Raw genomic sequence first — 20,642 nt, 5'->3', positions numbered from 1 at the left:
TAAAATATTATATATATATTAGGATTATTTAATAGATAGAATTGTTCAGCCCTTACATGGAATAATTTTACAACAATATAAGTCTAACGTTTTACTTGATGAATAAATGTTTTTGTACAACTTACAGTCCACATACTTTTGAACAGCAGAGTATGTTATCTGCATTTACATGACATTTAAATGTAGGCCTATTGCAAAGTTGTACAAACAATACTGTGTTTGTAGTTATATTCAATGTTAATTAAACCAGTTTAAGCTTCAATTCTCTATGCGAATGAGTACCAAAATAAATAAAAATATCTATCCGTTTTGTCGAATTGGTGGCTGCAGTGATGAGTGGAGTTTGTGTGTGTGTGAGTGACAGATGGCGTTTAACCGGATTGTCTGTGTGTGTGTGTGTGTGTGATAATCACTCAGCATATTTCTCTTGCTCCACGCAGGCTTGTCATTTGCCTGGTCCATACTGACAGCAAGAAACATATTACACATCTGCTGCTCAGAAACATCTGTTCCACTGCACCTCACAGCAGACACAACTTCCCTGCGTGATGGTGTGTGCGTGCTTGTGGTTATGTGTGTGTGTGTGTGTGTGTGTGACAGCAGCAGTGTATGCAGCTTATGGTGTTAATGGTGGTATGCTGGTATATGGGAAGGGTTCTTTGACTATAATGAAATGCACAGATTTCTAATCTAATAATTTGTTCATAAATTATATTTTCAAAATCAGAATTTGAGTGAAAATCACATTGTTGACATTCATTTTCAAGACAACGGTGGTGTAAATTTGATGATTGTGTTTACCAGCATAACTTGAGAATGTTTCTAAGAGCAAGGTGGAAGTTAGATTGTTTCTATAAAGGAATTCACATGGTCAATTTCACAAATTGAAATAGATTATATTTAAAAAGACAAAAGCAATGAACGATTTTAGCATTTGGACCAATCAGACACACAACTGTTCATTAGATTTAACAAATCAACTATTCATTAGATTAACAAACAATCACAGAGCCCTCACCCAACACCAGACTCTGTGCCTGTATGTCTGTGAACGGTCTCCAGGCTGGGACACCTCAGCCAGATTAGATCAACTTTACAATCAAACTTCCTCCCTATTTAATGATCTCTAAAACACACACAAACTGCCATATGAAATGACTTCTTTCAGTTAATTCATTGACAGTTTTTTTCTATGCCTTCCCCATCATGCATATCTCCAGGTCATTGTGTATGATTATTACGTTCTTGTATATGGTCTTGTGTAGTGTGTACTGTTTTATGCATGCATTATGATTGATCACTAGTTAATATAACCCCACATATGCCATGTTTGGTATCTACGAGTTCATATTTTCATGAACTAAATGAGAATGTATGTTACATGTTGATACCTATGCAACACATTAGTATTATACTAATGAAGATTCTTCTCTTGAACACCCAATCGTCACCCAAATTTACAGACCAAGAGAAGGTCAGTCGAGATCTGACCAGATCTGAGAGGAAGAGAAGAGTACAGATGAAGTGGTACAGAGAAAGGATGTACCTTCTGCAGTTCCAGAGAAGCCGTCCACCTTGAAGTTGCTGGTACTCTTCTTCCTCCTGTGTTTTTTGCGGTTGGCGTGGGGCGATGGGGGTGGGTCTATCTTTGGACTGGCAGTACTGGATATGCTTGGACTGGAACACACAGAATCTCCCAGACCCGTCTCTGGAAACAAAGAGAGAGAAACTGATATAAATGTTCAGCCTTTTTTTTTTATATCTACGCATATAGAATATTCTGTGCTGTCTGCTCTGCTTTAAATGATGTGCCAGTTGTGACTGGCGTTTGGCTGGATTTTCCCGCTCAGGCTATCAGAAGGCTGCTTCACTTTTCATAAGCGGCACTGACAGCTGTGACTAGCGGCAGAATAAAATAACGTTCAGTTCACATCAATATCAGGCGCTGATGTGGGGAGGGGCTGGGGGATATTCGGGCTGGCACTGAGCATGCTCCCAGCGCCGTGCATCAGCAGACAGCCCCAAGGACGGCTGGAACTTATTTTACAATCGTTTAGTCTCAGCTCAAGTGGAAAACATGACAACTTATCTCTGCTGACAAGATGCCATGCCAAAGTGAACAATTAACCACCTCGTTCTAACAGCCCCTTTGTTTGAGCTTTACCTCTCACACACCTCAACGTCAAATACACCTTTTCCTCTCCCTCATATTCTCCATCCTTGTCTTCTCAAGCTCAATGCTTTATGAGAAAGTCATTTATTAGTCCGGTATAATTCTAGCAGATGTTCGTCCGTTTGCTTTTAGTTTTTGTTGTTAGGCATATCCAGTTACTTCAGAGGAGAGAAAGGGCAACACACCATGGCACTACATAGATTATTATTGAATAATTTGCTTTAAGGCAAAGGCTAAATGTTTGTAATGGTTTACCGTGAACAATACAAACTAAAATAAACTAGAGAGTGATTCTTAGGGGTAGTTGCCAGGTCATTGTGCTTAAAGATACTTTAAAAATGCAATTCATTCACACAATGTCTTGAATACACCTGATCTCTGATGAGCATGCTTTAAATTTCTGAATTAAAATTCATGTTAATATTTTTTCAAGGGGGGGAAAAAATGCCAGGGTGATACATCCTCCCTCACAATTTCTTTATTTTTTATTTATTTTTATTTTTTAAATGTTTACTTTGCATACACTCACATGTATTCATGATGTGTTTAGCATAGGTATATTAAATACATCAATAGTGACAGTAATGATGTTTATAATGTTATAATGTAACAAAAGGTTTATATTTCAAATAAAGGAAGTTCTTTTGAAAGTTTTACTCTTTAAAAATCACTGAGCAGCAAATGTTTTCTAAAGGATCATGTGACACCCAATACTGGAATAATGGCTGCTGAAAATAATTACTTTTCAAAATAAATTAAAATGGAAAACAGTCATTTGTCTTAGTGAGTATAAGAGGCTTATTTCAAAACCATTGTATCTTTTTTTCAAAAAAATATCTAGCTATGAACTTGCTATGTGCATTTTCTCCATTGTTGCTAAGCTATTGCAAGCTCGAAAGAGACAGAGGGAAGAATGAACATCCCTATGTTAAAAAACAAAAAGAGTGCATTAATCAACAAGTGGGGTGACGTGACATGACATCAGGGTGGTCAGAAACTTATCTTAAGGCAGGTCGAACCAAAAGCATGTACCCCAGAGCAGCGCTAATCAAAGAGACACTCATTACTTCTGCTGCTGTTTGTCTCTCAGTATTAAGTGAAAGAGCGAGAGGATCAAGAATAGCCACAGAGGGAGGGACAGAGGGGATATTTTTATGTGCAACTGTCTGCTCGCAGCAAAGGATGCTCCAGGTAAAGAGACAGGGATGTCACAGCCTTTCCAATGCCCTCAAGACAACATTGAGTGGGACAAAAAGACAGAGTGCCCAATCACTAGAGGGGATCTTATCTCCTTTAAACGGACTTGGCTTTGTTTCCTCTGGAATAAAAGAGCTCATTACTGAGGCTGTGTTTTTCAAATAGCAGCCACATTCAGTCAGGACGAGTCTGCTCTGAAGTGATCCAACTCCTTCAGACGGCACACAGCCGTGTCAACCACCGCAGCCTTTTTCAACTTTGACCCTCTTACAATTACACTTTAAAGGCTTTAGTTCTAAATGATCTCAGTTCATCCAGCTGTGTTTATTTTGGATAAAAAGCACAATGTTGTCAGTATCTGTTTTATCACAAGAATTGTGTTGTGGGAAATTAATTAACAATCTTACTTATAGACTACTATTTTTCTTTCTTTCTTTTTTTCGGCTGATTTGCATGATTCAGAGTTTCCATCATGTACAGTTTTTTTTTCTTCTTCACAAAACAGAAGTTTTATAGGTTATAAATATATAATTTAGAGGTATATAAGAAGTAATTCCTTAACACTTCATTTGAAAAATCTTGTCTTTAATGTACTTGCAAAAATAAAAGCAGTCAAAAGTTTAATTTTAATGATGATAAGATGCCTTCAAAACGGATCATTTAACTTACAACTTTGCAAAGGATTGGGAAAATTTGTTCAAATACTCTATTTAATATTGCATAACTTTCCATAAACACATTTTGTCAAAAAATCTGTAATTTTCTGTCACGCTTTGGATGTATGGTAGTAAAACACCTACAGATGTAGCAGAAAACATCTGGGTCATGTTTGCATTTTCTTCTGTCACTGGTTATAATTCATTATTTTATGCATAATTAGGCATAAATTAATGTCATTAGAAATCATTCCCACATGCAAATCGGCTGAGAACTGAACAAATAATCATAAACTGGCTCAGAGGAAGACAGGAATCATGTCTTTGTGGCAGTTTTTCTGGTGGTCAAGGCACAATGCAAGACTTCCTCACCTTATAAAACATTTTTGAAAGCCATAATGCTACAAAATGCACAAATTTAGTGAGAAACTGATGTGCTAGAGGAAAAAAACTACAACTAATCCCAAAATTAGTGAGAAAATAAGTACTGGCTTTTATTCAGCAAACATGAAAAATAATTTAGCTTCCTGGCTAAAGACTAAATGAAAGGCTAGAGGTTAGTCAACAGTCTCTTCCTCACAGTGCATAGTGAGGAACATCAGTTAATTACTTTGCTACCACTTATCTCTCTCCACTTCTCTCAGATAAAAGACAGGATCTCATTCCCCTCAGCTCCTGGGGGCAAGAGGTAACAAGCAATCAGCGTCCGGCACTACCGTCATCCAGCCATCAGATCTGATCCAGTCAGACCGTGGACAGACATCATTAGGCCGGCAGAAAGGTCATTTTTAAGAGATTCCTGGGGGGGAAGCATACAAGCACTCACACAACCTCATAACACAGCCCTCCGGAGAGCTGTAGTGTCCGAACAACTATCCGGAATATCACTGGAGCAGGGGCCACTTATAGATCCTCCCACCAACTCCACTGCTGTTTTAATGCTGAAGTCACTGATACACACACAGATACACACAGAGAATTATTCATATGCTTACTGTTTAGAGAGGTTAACTTTCCACATGTTTTTACCTTGATTTAATTTTATTTTCAGTGTAGGTTTCAATTTGTTAGTTTTAATGATTTATTATATATATATATATATATATATATATATATATATATATATATATATATATATATATATATATATATTTTTTTTTTTTTTTTTTTTTCTTTTTTTATTATGACTAATTTTATTTCGAATTCTTTTTAGTTTTCGTTCATCTTGTAGTGCCCTCTCTTGGTGTGTAGCACCTACAGCTCTGCATATTCTTCCAAAACGGCTACATTTCAGCAGAGCTTAAGTACAGATTGTTTTGTACACAAATTGAATGTGGCCTCAGCAAAAAGGCTGTTTACGGACAGGGCAATGCCAATACTAACAAACCTTTCAGCAAAAAGTGAAAAGGGTATTTACATAGAAGTCTTAAAGGCACAGTAGCAATTCCAAGACACTTTACGGATAACGTACACAGTGCCGCATACCAGAAGATCTGTTTCACCGCTGAGCCTTTATTTTTTAGCTGAACTCAGAAAATTTTGACAATGCACTATAAAGCAGTTCATTAACATTTTTTATTCCACACAAAGGAACAGGAAGACAAACAGCACATTCTACTAACCAAGTACTGAATCTACACTATTAAACAGATAATAGCTTTCTAGTGAATTAAGAACTAGGAGCAGAAAGCTAACATTTTAAAAGATGTACTGTTGAAGTCATGTGTGGGGTTTGTGGCTCAGCTGTGTGCGAGTAGAGCCCTGCTGCGGAAACACCCAGGAGCCCGTTTAAGTGTTTCACAGCTGTATTTGTTTTCAGGGGTTAATACAGAGTCAACTACAGGCAGGGGTCAAACGACAGGCCTAAAACTAGTCACACCATGTCACTGCAGTTCATCAGCACACATAAAAACATTGTGTCTGACAGCTGTCCGTCCAATAGTGATGTCTGTGTATATGTCCATTTCCCCTTGTGGCTGTTTAGACATGAAAGATTTCATAAAAATAGTCCAGTATGAAATTCTCTGACAACAGAAAGGTGACAGACTGATAAAAATCATGCTCCAAACATTTCTCTTCTGCTAGCGACTCGTCATCGACAGATGAGCCTTTGGTAATGTGGTTCTCATGAGTGGCCATTACTTTGATAAACAGTTAAAGCAGTATTAGAGCTTGACACAAGGATCAATGGAAGGTGGAGTGGGTGTACAACTATAGGATAACCAATCCCTGTTTAAGAAAAACCTTCAACATGATGACAAGCAAACCCGCCCGAAGCAGTTTGAGGGGGCTGCACATGATTTAGCGCTCTACACTCACCTGTGCTGATTCCTGAGTTGGCAATGACTGTGGCATCACTCCATTGGTCAGCGCTGGACACAGAGTATGAGCGCTGATGCATCCCATCCGGCCGACTGTTAAACGACACCAGACTGATGCCACTCGCCATCTGAGACGCAGAAGAACTACTGGTCACAGAGCCTGCGGGAGAGACGCATGATCATTTATGCACCATTAATATGATATTCCCAATGCAACAAATTTCCTGATTTGTTCTTGTCATCTCTAATGCCATATAGCTTTTGTTTGCATTATAGTGCACATTTAGAGTGTTTTTTTTTTTTTTTTTTTTCAAACTCAAGTTTTTATAGTGGTTAATAAAATTTTTTTTACAACATGTACAATATATTGGCATTAGAATTGTTATCAGCCAATATTAGAATTTGTATTTTTTTAAGCTGCATTGGTCAGTTATTTAATACTGTATGGTCATTTAACCAATTTTTACAATTAGATTAACTTTGTAATCATAATCAAAGTTTATAATGAAAAATTATGAATAATTCATTAAGGGGCTAGTTCTGTCATGTAAATATGTATACTCTGTCAATAAAAAGCCTAGATTGAGTGTGATCATATAAAGTGATGGTGTCTCTTAAGAAGAATTAGTTTAAACAGCTTAGTGTAGATTGGATTACTTTTATAATGTCTTTATGAACTTTATGAATCTTACAATTGTGATTACCTGGACTTTCAATGAATGCATGAGAGAATATATGTATACATAAGACAAAAAAAATTGTATTCGAAAGATGAATGAAAATCTTATGATTCTAAAATGACAGGAATCTAAATAAATTATTAAATTTAATTCAATTATTATTTTTTTTCATTTCGGGTAAACTAACCTGTTAAATGTAAGTACCATTTAAAATAATTTCATTTTTAGTGCTTTAATTTATTTAAACAAGACAGTATGCAATTTTAATATCATCCCAATCAAGAGAATGATTATCAACTTACTGACATTGACCAAAATTTTTATATCAATGCATCCCTAATTTTTTTACATAATACTTTTTGTTAATGATAATAATAATAAGCGTAACTAGCAATCATGCACAAAACCTCTTGATTTGTTGTCGTTGAGGAGCATAAACAGTGAATTCAGATTAATATAAGGTTAATTATCACGACCGTGAGGCATCATTAAACTGCAGAAGAGGTTCGTCTGACTAACTTGGAAATTAAAGTGGACGTCATAGGAAGTCGCATTTCATCGCACTAATAAGATTTCATCACAGCTGAGCAGAAAAGAACGCGGGAGGGATATGACATGACGCGCAAACACAGACTCAAACAAAATCAACCATAAGGCTTCTGGGCTTACGAACAAAACAAATCTAACTTCAACAACACTTTGTCCAATAGCGATGAACAAAATGTAAATAACACTGATTTGATGCCACCGCTTGCTCTAGCTACAGTCATACACACATTAAAAAAGAAAGAAAGAAAAAAGGAGTTCAGCAAACGCTTCAGTTTTTGTTTTTAATACGTTGTTGCTGCTGCAAAAAGGTGTACCCACGGGCTCGTTGCAAACTCAACTGAATGAAATGTCACGACTCAATTTAATCTCCATTGTAGTGGGTAAATCAGACGGCAGCACCTTTGGGTAAATGGCAAAAGCTGTTCATACTTCGGGAGAGCCCTGGTAAACTACATTTTTACATCAGTGGCCATCTGAGGGAAAATAAACACTATGTGTGTATGAGGGCAGAGAAGGGTCTACGCACACACACACAGCGTAAGAACAGCAGTGTGTGAAGATATGCTATAATGGATTCGGTGAATAATTGGCGCTCTCACAAAAAGAGATGTAAAGACCAAAGGAATAAGAGGTGTATGTGATCACGCCGCTGACCCAGCCCTGCAGTCAAATACACGACTCACAAAAGCCTCACTGACTTACCACTGTGAATTATCTCTCTTTTCTCCTCTACCGCTCCCTCCTTCCCTCCCTCCCTCATTCTCTCTCTCCCTCTCATTAGAGCTCATTTCAGACTAGCCTGACTGGAGAACAAGCGCTGATTGCATTAATATTCATGACAATAATTATTACATGTATTATGGGTCACTGAATATTCATGCTATTAGTTTGGTCCTCCTGGTGCTGTGTGTGTGTGTCTGTGTGTGTCCAAGAAGGGTCTTTAACACTCCTTGGGGGGGCTTGGGGATTGTTGATGCAATGAGTTTTACATGAATAACTAAACAATAACTCTACTAATGAAGACCTCTTCTTAGGCCTATTATATTGACATCAGGATCATTTTATAATATGTTTGTTTTTTTGGAAAGAACATGCCAAAACTAAATATATATTATATATATATATATATATATATATATATATAAATAAATAAATAAAGGTTAAGATAAGATAAGACAAAAGCATGATCATGTTACCTAGTGTCTGTCCGAGCTGCATGCTACTCATGTCCTTGGTCAGCCCATTGGTTTTGGGACTGGGGGCCGCACATGTGGAGATGGCCCTGGGGGGCCTCTTCCCTGGAACCTTCACAGTAGTCCGAAGCAGGTCGATCTCCTTCCCATGAACATTCTGCATGTAATCCTTTAGGAAGGAAAAACGACAAAAGGATTACTGCAACAGCATTAGACACTCTGGATGAAAAGTTTCTACTAGATTTATTTTGTCAGTACACAGTTAATTCTGTCCACCTCTCTGGAGGTGAAGAAATCAATATTAATGAATTGGATATTCACGGTGAAGTGCAGAAAATCAGCCTTTTAGAACACGTTAAATCTTCTTTCTGAGCTTCTTTTTCCTCTTCTGCGGACCACAGCATGCCATCGCAGCATGTGTTGGGATTCTGTCTGCGCTGTCGGGATTTGAGCGTGGCTTTGCTTGCATTGATGATGAAAGTTACTCAATGCTAATAGGGATACAATTACCAGCCGCAAGCTGTTGGCCCGCCACTCCTGAAGGGCTCTCCTGTGGCTTGTTAAACTGTGTTGAGAGCTCTTGGCTTTGAATTGCCCTTTTGTTGGCCTCTAGTGAGGTATGGACATGTTATGTTCTTGCTGTAAATTGCCTGGTGCAGCACACATACACAGAGATTCTCAGGTCTTTGTGTTATTTGATTGGCACTCGGCAGATGTATGGCAGTTCTGGGTGGTACGCTCTCCCTCTCAAAGCCTTGCCCCTGCTCATTAAGCCGAAAGACTCCACCGAGCTGTTCTATTGAAGAACATATGTTATTGCGTTTCAGGTTGGACATTCACTCCGGGCACTGGTCCATATGTAACTCTTGATTTAAAATAAAGGGCGAGCAAACCACTTGCCACTTGAGGGATTTAGTTAAGGGAGTTGAGTCCTCAAGTGTGAACAGTTCATGAAAAGATCATCATCTGACCACTTCAGCGGCAGATGTGCATTTAAAAATTGATGTTCCACGTCGACGAATCTATCAAATCGCACTGTGCTAAATCATAATCACGTAATGTTTAACAAAAAAGTGCAAGTTTAATGAAACGCACAATAGTTATGTGCCTAAAAAAAAAAAAGATTACAAAGTTGATCCGTGGTTGTGAATGTGGATGAGTTATTTGGGATTTTTTCCTCACTAATTAGGTTGCATCTATTGCCATCCACTTAATCAGCTGAATTAATGTGATTTCTTTTTCACATAGTTGAGCAATTAAGAGCCCTGATTGAGTTTCATCCTATTAGCCTCCGCAAACACTCTAATTGATGCCTGAGTAGCAGACACCTGCTGATGAGAGGAACCTGTTCACAGCCAAGGGGAGGAGGGGGAACGTGCATCCTGACGCACACTTCCTTTAATTCACCTAGATGAACTGGCTGAACTAAAATCTGTCAATGTTTCAGGAGGGCATTTAACTCAGTGATAGGTCTGAAAGCGTTCAATCTAAATACAAGAAAGAAATTTGTATGTATGTATATATATATATATATATATATATATATGTGTGTGTGTGTGTGTGTGTGTGTGTGTGTGTATAAATTACAGATGTTTCCAACCATAAAAATAATATTATTAAAAGTTTCTGCATGGATATATTGAAGATTTGTTCTTTTAAATGATAAAACTGCCTTGTTCTTGTTCAGAGGGCAAGGTCTAACTATATGCTATCCATATCTTCATCCATCCATTCTACAAAGCATCTTTCATCTGCATTTGAGATACCAAATGCACTTTTGAGGTCTGATTACAAAAAAAAAAAAAAGAAATCCAGAGAAGGAAAACCAATAAAAGATGGCCATTTCCACTGTTGTGTAGGCGAACGGGTTGTCTGAGTTGGTGATTATGACAAGACATTACAGCGTTATATTACAGCCGTGTGCAAACTGATGAGTCTGTAATTAAGGACAAGACAGTGTCATCAGACACCGTGCTTACTGAGGCGGACACAATAATCCGTTAAACACCAGTGAAAAGAACATAAAAAATAAAAAACTGGATGTAACAGCGACGGGTGAACAGAGAGTAATAACATTAACAGGGCAGGACCAATAAGATGAGGAGAAAAGCAAATACAATACACGTGTACTGGCAGAGTGTGTGTGTGTGTGTTGGTACAGTACTCACATGCAGACTAGGATGATACGTGAGGACTCCGTTGTCACAAAGTGTGACATATTTCTTCTTCCACTCTTTGTTCAGCGACTTGCCACTCCTTTTCAGCAACATGCCCTGTTACACAAAGACAGAAACACACCGTTTAATCATCATTACGGAATATTAACAGTATTCATTTATTATTATGAACAACACAGCATCATGGCCTAAAAAATAGTTTATAAATTGCTTTATAGTGTGAGAAAGGGCTAAAACTGTCTGTGGTTCATAAAGTATCTCCCAATTTCCACCCAAACACATTACTTCCTCTACTACACACATCAGTGGTGGCTGACTGCCCTTTTAAGGGTCCGGCCGCCCACACCTCATTTCAGCCAAATTCATTAGGCGAGAAGGGAATAAAACTGTCCGCTGATTAGCAATTACGCTGCTGCGCTGGCGCGTCACTTCGCTGGACTTGTTAAACATTAACGCGCAGACCGGACTGATAATAATAGATTTCTTGCTCTGGCTGCCACGGAGCGTTCAACACCCGAGCCGGCGGTATGTTCCAAAAGGAGTAATAGTCAAGTACATTAGAAAATTTAGCTTTCTGATTCTGAAAACTTGTCAATGTCAATCTTTTAAAAATTTTTTTACATCAAGTAACAGAAATTGAAACTTTTTTTTTAGATGTAATGCAAATTTTAAACATAATAATAAATATACTTATAAATGCACACACAAATATATATAAAGTCAACGGCAGACTTTTCTCTCCTGACGCATGTAAAATAGAGGAAAAGAAAAAAGAAGGAAAACTTTGTCACAATTTTCATTACATTAAGACATTAAAATTTTAATATTTGTATATAATTTTAACAATATATTTAACATTAGACTATTATTATGAATTTATATTATCAAATTGTGAGATTAAAAGCAACAAATGCAAAGTTCGGAACAAAATTTGATTAAAAAAAAAGACATTTTGTTCTGATGGCAACTTATTTATATGTATCTGTCACTCAGAGTCAGTTTAAAACTTTCTAAATAGAAGCATAAAAAATATATATATATATATTATTTTTGATCATGTGCTTTAATATGATTTTTACATTGTTTTATTCCCTATATATTGTGTAACTGTTCTGAGATCAGCCTTGCCTCTTGTGACACATACCTGTTTGTTCTAAGATCAGCTGGGTTTTAGGTAATGAGGCCTGTAACTGCTCTGAGATCAGTCTGGCCCTGGGCGATGGAGATATACGTGTGGGTGGATGTTCCCTTAGGTCAGAATGCACGTCTGTACACTCTAGACCCAGTATTTAAGACAATTAACAACAGGCTCTCCTACTGAGTGGTAAACACAAGTTGACAAGCTTTTTAATTTCCCAACAAGGGTGCTGCCGCTAGCGGCCCATCTGTCACATAGGGTGAATATCCATTACTTCATTAACGAAGACTGAGATGTGTGTGTTTGTGTGTGAGGCTCCGGAAAAAAAAAGAGCAAAAATGAAAGCGGAAGAGAGAGAGAGAGAAAGAAAGGAATGGACAGATTGAGAGAGAGAGAAAGAAGATGATCTTTTAATGAGGGTGTATGTGTGGGGTCTCTCCAGGCAAGGTGTGTTGGGCAGGTAGCTGTCTCAACCTGCTTTGGATCTAGGTATATTAATTTTGCACATCCATCGGCAAGATGACAAGTGATCATTCAGCAGGAGAGGCTAATTGAACACCACGTCACTTCTCTGATGGGAGTAATCGTTCATTATTTAATGCCTGAGCCAGCGACACCCTGCTTGCCTCTATTTTACCCTCCCCTGGTTGACAACCTGCAAGGTCTTGTAATGTTGCAAACGGGCCAAAAAAAATAAATCTCAAGCAGACATTTCCTACTCTCTACAATCCAGGGGCCAGTTGCATAGACATAGCTGCTATATTAAGACTGTCTTAAGAACTAGTTTGACCAACTAGTAGCTAGCCAGAAGTATTCAATACACCATTCTCCCTTTTCATAACTGATTTTAAAAAGTTATGAACAGTCTTAAAGAAAAGAGAGAGAGAGAGAGAGAGAGAGAGAGAGAGATGACTGGTTAACTTTTTAAGACTAGTCTAAAGTATATCTAACTGCAGTAACTGTGGACAGGATAAACTCTGATGTTGGTTTGACAATGCCTTGTCTGAAAATTAAAAACAAGAAACATTTAAAGTTTTTCATAAAAAAAATTGCACCAAATATATGTCTATATATGTATATATATACTGCTTAGAAACCTCATTAAAACCATTAGACCTTTAAAAAACATTAGCAGTCCTTCACCATGTTTTAACATGTTTTATCTCATTGTTATCATGTTTTAACAATTTGCTAGCATTGTGTTATATGTAGCTAAAACATGGCCTGTTTTGTTACATTTTAACACATTGTTAGCATGTTTGTAGCATGTTTCTAAAAAGTGTATGTTACTAGCATGGTTTAGTACACTGATAGCATCTTTTAACACGTTGCTCATATTATTTAACATGTTGCTACCATGATTCTAACTTGTTTTACTAGCATGTTTGACCATGTTTTAACATGTTTGCTGTCATGATTTAACACATATGCTAATATGATGCTAACATGTTTAGATTTTTCATTTTCATTTTTAGATTTTGAGTTTTTATAATCAGATTTTCAAAAAAAGTATCGCTCCGATACTGGCATTTTCGGATCGATTATCGTTCAATCGAGACCAATCCAAATCCAATATTCTGCGTATACTATCCCGTGTTATTGTTAAATCCCACAAAAGACACAAAAACATTATAAAGCACCATAAAGTTTCCGTGCACTATATTTCAAGTGTTCTGAGACCATTCCGTAGTTTAATGAGAGGTTTAGATTAATATTTAAGTTGTTAAATTCAAGTTCACGTAAACTCTTCTTTCCGCTGCGGCTGTCTGACATCCTCCATTCAGCATTCAAACTACATGCTGCGTTCGGCTACGACAGTCGAGACGATAAAACTCTCTCCAAGGGGATTCAGTGGTCCTATGATCATACTTGATCTGTAGATGAAGATCAGTAGTTTTGCATAAAAGGGCTTTATCTTGCTGGAGTTAAGTGCTGTTTCTAAAGCATATTACTTTCTACCAGGTGTCTGTTGTAACACTATGGATTGTTCTTCATGTATAGTAACTGAAATTTAAAACTGGTTGAAGATAAGACTCCGTAAACTACTGCACAGATATGACACACTGCACATCAAAACCCTTTGTGCTTTGAACTTTTCTATGCAGAGCACTGGCCGTTGTGACGCATCATTCTGTGCACAGGATCCGTATAAGCTCTTTGTGCTGCTTCGTATTGGAGAGCGTGTTATAATATACTTTCTGCACAATTAAATATTATTAATAGTCTATCTTGTTGTCTTATCTCTCGTATGTTGCTGCCTCATTACTGTACTATACATTAAAGTTTTTTTTTATATAAATATATTACTTGTTTTTCATAAATGTATTTTACAACAATGCAAAAAGCAATGTTTAACATTTTAACAGATTTAGCCCTACACTTATCCACTTTTATTTTCCCCCACTAAATAATTTTTTGCTACTGAAAATATCCACTAACCTAGTTTATAGTAGTATTTTTGTCAAATTATGATCATATATTTATTCGTTGTTTTTCTTTACAATGAAGTTGTCTATATATTGTGTTTTACACTAGCGGTTCTCAGGTCCAGTTCTCATGCCCCCCGCTGTGCACATATTGTATGTCACTCTTATCGCTTTAGACATTTGTTCAATTCAAATGTAAGTGCCCTGCGAAGTGGACATCACAGGAGATTCCGTCATGATTCCAGTTCGAACGTGTATGTTCCATTCAAAGTGCACTGAAGTGTGCAAGATGTGAATTTAAATTGTATTTATTTACCGTGGTATATGATGTCATACTCGTCCGTGTGTGAAGACGTTGAAAAACACAACAAATCCATGAATAAATGTTCCGATGTGAAGTAAACTTCAACACATTTCCCCTGCTCAGGGAGTAGGGAGCAATGAACACTGTGTAGGGACCATGTGAGTTGGAAAACAGTTCACGCAAGGAGCCCACTTCTAATGAGCAATGAGCAATGAGACAAAAAATGTATATTTTCTTTTTTTTTTTTTGTCCCGGAAGGAAAAGAGCTAGAACAGAGTACATTACAAATAAACTTCACTAGCAAAAAAAACCCTATAATCCAGGGATAGTCAATGTCAGTCCCGGAGTGCCGCTGTCATGCAGAGTTTAGCTCTAACCCTAATCAAACACTCCTGAACAAGCTGATCAAGGTCTTCAGGATTACTAAGGCTTCAAACAGATAAGGCTTTTTTTCCAGAGTTGGAGCTTGACTCTGCAGGACACTGGCACTCCAGGACCGACGTTGTCTACCCCTCCTTTGGTCTACCCCTCCTTTAGTCTGTGCACTCTTCCATTAAAAGATGTGCTGATGTGCTCTTATCAGTGCATTATCTTCTTCTTTCAGCTCTTCTCATTTCTTCCATTCTTCTATAACAAAAGGATTGGTTAACTGGTAGATGAATGCAGACTGTGGCATGGGTGTGGACAGGATGTGGACAGGATCCATCTCCTATGAGTCTGCACCGGACAGCCGCTCAACAAAGGGTTGGGTGTTTGCCCACGCTGGCCTTATTGTTCTTGGGCACTCCAGAGAGAAGGGTGCTAAATTAAGTGTGTCATCCCAACACTGGCTCGCCTCCGGCCGTGTCACTGTGAGTGACTGTGTACGTGTGTGTGTACGAGAGAAGCGGGGTCACGTGAGTGACATAGCGTGAAAGCTGGAGGTCTTATATCGTTGTGGACATCTGATCTGGCTAGTGCAGGCAGTGAGGGAACACACCTCCCCAAGAGACATTTATCATTTAACGACAGGCAGCACTGGCAGACATTCTCTCATGCTGACAAACACCTGAATCAGGATAGAAATGAGAACACATCCTTAAAAACTAGGGCTGTGAATCTTTGAGAAGGCAGCGATTCGATTTGATTCACGAGTCATAGGTTTTCGATTCGATTTAAGAACGATTTTTGCCAATTTAGAACAATTCAATTCGATTCACAATTAAATTTGATTCGATTATAACGATTGATTCTGTATTCTTGTTTCCTCTAAATTATTTAAATGCTTAGAGAATGGGCAAATTACAGTAGCATTTATGGCTAGAGAAAAAAAAAAAGAAAATTTGCATTTGGGAATCATATTTTTCAAAAACAGCCAGGGTAACCCTCATTTTACATACAGCACACAGTGAAAATGACATGAATATGACAGTGGGCGGATGCATAAAGCACAGCATAATTTGAAATCATGAGTTTAAAGCATTCAATTCACATGGACTGTCCAATCTGCAGAGAACACATGATCATGAAACACACTTCACAAGATTTCACAGCTGGATTCGACTGAGTTTGCAAGGTTTGTGAAATTAAATGTTCATTAGTCATTCAAAGATTTGTTTATTATATAAATTATTTATATAAATGTGTATTTGTTCAATGCTGATGGTGACGGCAAACGAGAACTTATTATAATGTTTGCCTTTCTATAACTAATAGGCCTAATATAAAATAAACTTGTTATAATTCTTTCTGTATACATTAATTCCTTTGTTTAACCATTCTATATGATTATTAGACAGACTTCTATCCGTATCTGACAGAACTGTTAACGACGACGGCGACAAACATAGAGAGAGTGTGAGCACTGTGCGTGCTCAGGCACTGCCGCTCTCAGCGCTGTCAAAATAAAAGTCTCGTCTCAAACACATCGGCCAAGCAGAAAAAATTATCTGCCGATGCCGATATTTGAAAAATGCCAAATATCGGCCTTGGCGATATATCGGTCAATCACTAACTACGAGTATTAATGTTTAGCCATGGTTCAACTTTGTTTTTGTTTTTTAATTCTCAAAGGGACAACAATATCTAAAACATTATAAGAATTATAAAAAATATTTTATGTCTATTCCATATATAGAGAAAATATTGCATGAAAAAACTATTGTAAATACATTGTATCATGCAGATCATAATGCTTTCGATCGAGTTTTTGTCTGATAATGAAAACTGAAAATAAAGGACATTTTGGAAATTATCCACAAATCGATGTCTTCATAACTAAAGACCTGGCCATGTTAACTAATGCTCAGGAGACCAAGTTTGATGAAGAGACAGTAAAGACTGTAATGTGAAGTTCATCATGGCTCTCAGATTTAACAATAACACGTCAAGGTCATCAAGGAGCTTAATGAGTGGTTTAAACACTCCCCTGAAAGCTTAAACCAATCAAAGCCAAAGGATACTGGTAACAAGAGACTAGACAAATTTAAACAGAGGGCTCTAATTGATGTTTGTGTATTTGGTTAAATTATTTTCAAGCTAAAATTATATAAGGGGAAAAAAATCTAATTTGCGGGAGGTTAGTGTGCATGACAAAAATGCCATCTTGGCCAAAATGGCTCAGAGCAGCGATAACCTTTCCCTGGGAAATGATATTTTTCCAATCCCGCAGAAGGCGGATCATGTCACACTCGTTAAAGGCTTGATAGCAGGTCTTTAATATTCACCGTCTTAATTAGGGCTGCAGTTAATTTCATTAAATTCTTTCGGTGCTAAATGAAGCAGATTATGAGACATCTTTTATTGCGAAGCGTGAAATTACAGCCTGCCCACTGCCAATGGCAGGGCCAAGCTAATGAATTACAGGGTAAATAACACCCGAATTAACCATCCAATTTAGCTCCTTACAAAGCACTCCTGCTCTGAAGGGGCAGAACTTCGTCAAACATGCACAGCTCAGTGCTCATCTACGCACCAGAACATGCAATTACAACCATGATACTAATTTCCCTTTATGATGAGGAGAGACGTTTGAGTGCCATAGTATTTCTTAAACGGAAATTTTAAGAGAGCAATGCACAGTAAAAAACGAATGTGTGAAAAGTTTCACTCTGCACTACCAAAAATGGAAAAAGATCTAAATGTTTAATCTTGAGCAATGACAAACATCAGCTAGGACGACAAGTGGATAGCCAATTAATCAGGCATAGGCAGAAAACAACTGTAATGGAAATCAAAGACAATAAAAGTAACTATAGGCAGCAAAATAAAACACTAAAAACTATGGTTGTTCCTCAAAATTAGTTCTCCTTTTCGAACCAAACTATTTTCAACATGAAACAGCAACTAGCAATTCCTGAACAAATGACCATTATGTTCTTTCTAGAGAATCAAAAACTTTTAAATGAACTTTTAAATTAATCAAAAACATACTAAACGACCATTGGCAATAAATAAATATTTATTATTATTTTATTTATTTTTACGACTGTACTTAAGTGTAGTACCACAAACCAGTAAGTACAACACTGACATGAAGATGGCTCTTCTGCAAACATTAGTCTCACTGCACCCACTTCTAAAAATTTATTTGTCTCTAAGCTTGTGTTAAAATGCCTTTCCATACAGTTAACAAAGATGTGTGAGTGCGCAGTAATCGGCTAATTAAGAACGTGGAACAGATGTCGGCAGACTCCGGGCTGCACAGGGTCAGTAAACAAAGCTGGCAATCATTAGAGTAACATTAGTTTCTGAACAAAGCCATAAACAACTACCAAACTAAACAATCTTTTACAGACAATCCAAAAGCTTGCCAAGTTTCAACAGAGTTTCAGCATAATAATCACTGTTCAGTGTGATCTCTGACAAATGTAAATGAGCCATTATAAAAAAAAAAAACAATAACAGCCATTAAAATGACCACCAGTCAAAACAAACAAAAAATACAGCCATAATAAACTATAGATGTCAAAAACAACCGGGATCTCTGCGGTGATTGGACAAACAGTCATATTTAAAACAAGGAAGAATGTCAAAGGATGCTATGATTGGCAGACGTGAAAGTTGTCATGGCAAATTCATGTGACACATCTGACCTATCTACACCCACTCTGAGGGCTCAGAGAGGGCGGTTTGAAGCCCTCCACAGGGAGACGGCAGTGAAAATGCTCCTCTTTAGCCATCTAATTGCTGGAGAGTGCGAGCCCACCCCAGCCTCATTACTGTCCACCGAGCCGTCTGCATGTTTTAATGAGGAGCATGTTCTAATGAAGACGTTTTTACAAAGGTTTTATTGTAGCTGAGAGCCATGTTGAGAGCGTAACCTTCAGCTCAGGAGTCAGGACAATAACCTTCATAATGAGATCACAGCGTATAGCAAATAAACTGTGACAAAGACTAGATAAAGAATAAACCTAGCATGCGCACATACACAAAAAAAAACAACTGATTTAGTTGATACCTATTTTATATCTTTGTTTTTGTGAATTTCTTGGATTAAGGGGAAGAATTAGGTGTCAAGGTAACACCCACAGAAATAGACCTAGTCTTTTTATTTGTTGTTTTTCACACATGAAAAATGGTTCTTTATTGGCATCTATGGTTATATGAAGAACCTTTTACATTTCCAATACTACAGAGCCTCGTTCATGACATGAAAAAAAAAGTTTGCTAATTCGTTCCCTCGATGTACTAAAACATGCACATGATTACTATTTTGCTCACTCAATTTTCTAATTCGCTCCCTCAATTTGCTAAATTGTACGCACAATTTACTAATTCGTGTGCACGATGTAGCATATCGTGGGAACAAATTAGGAAATCGTGCGCACAATTTATAAATTGAGGAAACAAAATAGTAAATTGTACACACGTTTTAGCTTTGTTTTAGGCTCCGTACACTACACAGAAGGCTCTTTATACTACGAGAAAAAGTTCAGATTATTTAAATGTTCTTCGCATTTAAGGCCCCGATATATCCCAGCACAATTTGAAAAACCAGGGCAATGGTATACTGTTAGCGACCAATCCTATACCAACAACACTGCTGGGAGCCACATTTAGATTATCATGTAAATATGTGCTGCTCACTTTATGAAAACCTGCAAAAACTTATGAGCCAGTTATGACTCTGTTATGAGCCAGAGAACATTTTCACATCAAAGAAGGTGGGGCCCCAGAGCAAACCTACCCGATATAGTAGTTTGTAAGTAGTAGCTTCAGCCTAAACAAACTTTTCTGGAAAGTTCAATTTGGTATGCTGTTCCAAACTCATGAAACCAACTCCAAACAAACTGTGATGACACACAAATTTGTTTAAGAACTGTACACTGAAAGGTTCTTTAGGGAACCCAAAATGATTCTTCTATGGTATCATTACAAAAACACCCTTTTGGTAACTTTATTTGTTAAGAGGGTTGAGTGGAACAGAAAAACATCAAGAGCAATCGATTTTGTTCAGGACTCATCCGTGTGTGAGTAACTCACTAACAATTATGGCCATACCTTCAAGGAACAGCTGAGTGATAAATCTAATACACTCAGACACCTGCCAAAAAGATTACAAGTTAACAATCCTCATCAGCAGCCAAACCAGCAATGACGTGCAGCTGAAAGCCAGTGCGCGAGAGTTCAGGCCAGCCATTAGTGCCGTATCATGAGTGAGGGATTTCTGGTGAAATCTGTAAAAATCAACTTTCCTGGACCTAAAGAGACCAGTGAAGAGGTGTTAATATGAGGCAGGTAGAACTGGAAGTGTACATGGCCACACGCTATAGGAGAGCAGGTCTAACACCTAGCAGCCTGCTGTGGCCAGTGAGAGGCAAGGAGGCAGATCGAAAGAGACGCGAGCA

General features: G+C 37.6%; 1 protein-coding gene across 4 annotated transcripts in view; it reads right to left on the bottom strand.

Moving 5' to 3' along the window:
* Positions 1-20,642, bottom strand: part of LOC113050743 (arf-GAP with GTPase, ANK repeat and PH domain-containing protein 1) — a 155,213-nt gene that overhangs the window by 27,353 nt on the left and 107,218 nt on the right. For all 4 annotated transcript variants that reach the window (XM_026214013.1, XM_026214014.1, XM_026214011.1 and 1 more), the window contains 4 exons: positions 10,938-11,042; positions 8,773-8,938; positions 6,346-6,507; positions 1,547-1,708 (listed from right to left, as the gene is read on the bottom strand). In XM_026214013.1, the coding sequence (XP_026069798.1) occupies positions 1,547-1,708; positions 6,346-6,507; positions 8,773-8,938; positions 10,938-11,042 (595 nt within the window). The remainder of the gene's footprint in view (positions 1-1,546; positions 1,709-6,345; positions 6,508-8,772; positions 8,939-10,937; positions 11,043-20,642) is intronic.

The sequence above is a fragment of the Carassius auratus genome, chromosome 31, assembly GCF_003368295.1.
Source record: "Carassius auratus strain Wakin chromosome 31, ASM336829v1, whole genome shotgun sequence".
Taxonomy (NCBI): domain Eukaryota; kingdom Metazoa; phylum Chordata; class Actinopteri; order Cypriniformes; family Cyprinidae; genus Carassius; species Carassius auratus.
The sequence above is the reverse complement of the archived record's forward strand: the minus strand, read 5'-3'. Positions and strand labels throughout refer to the sequence as shown.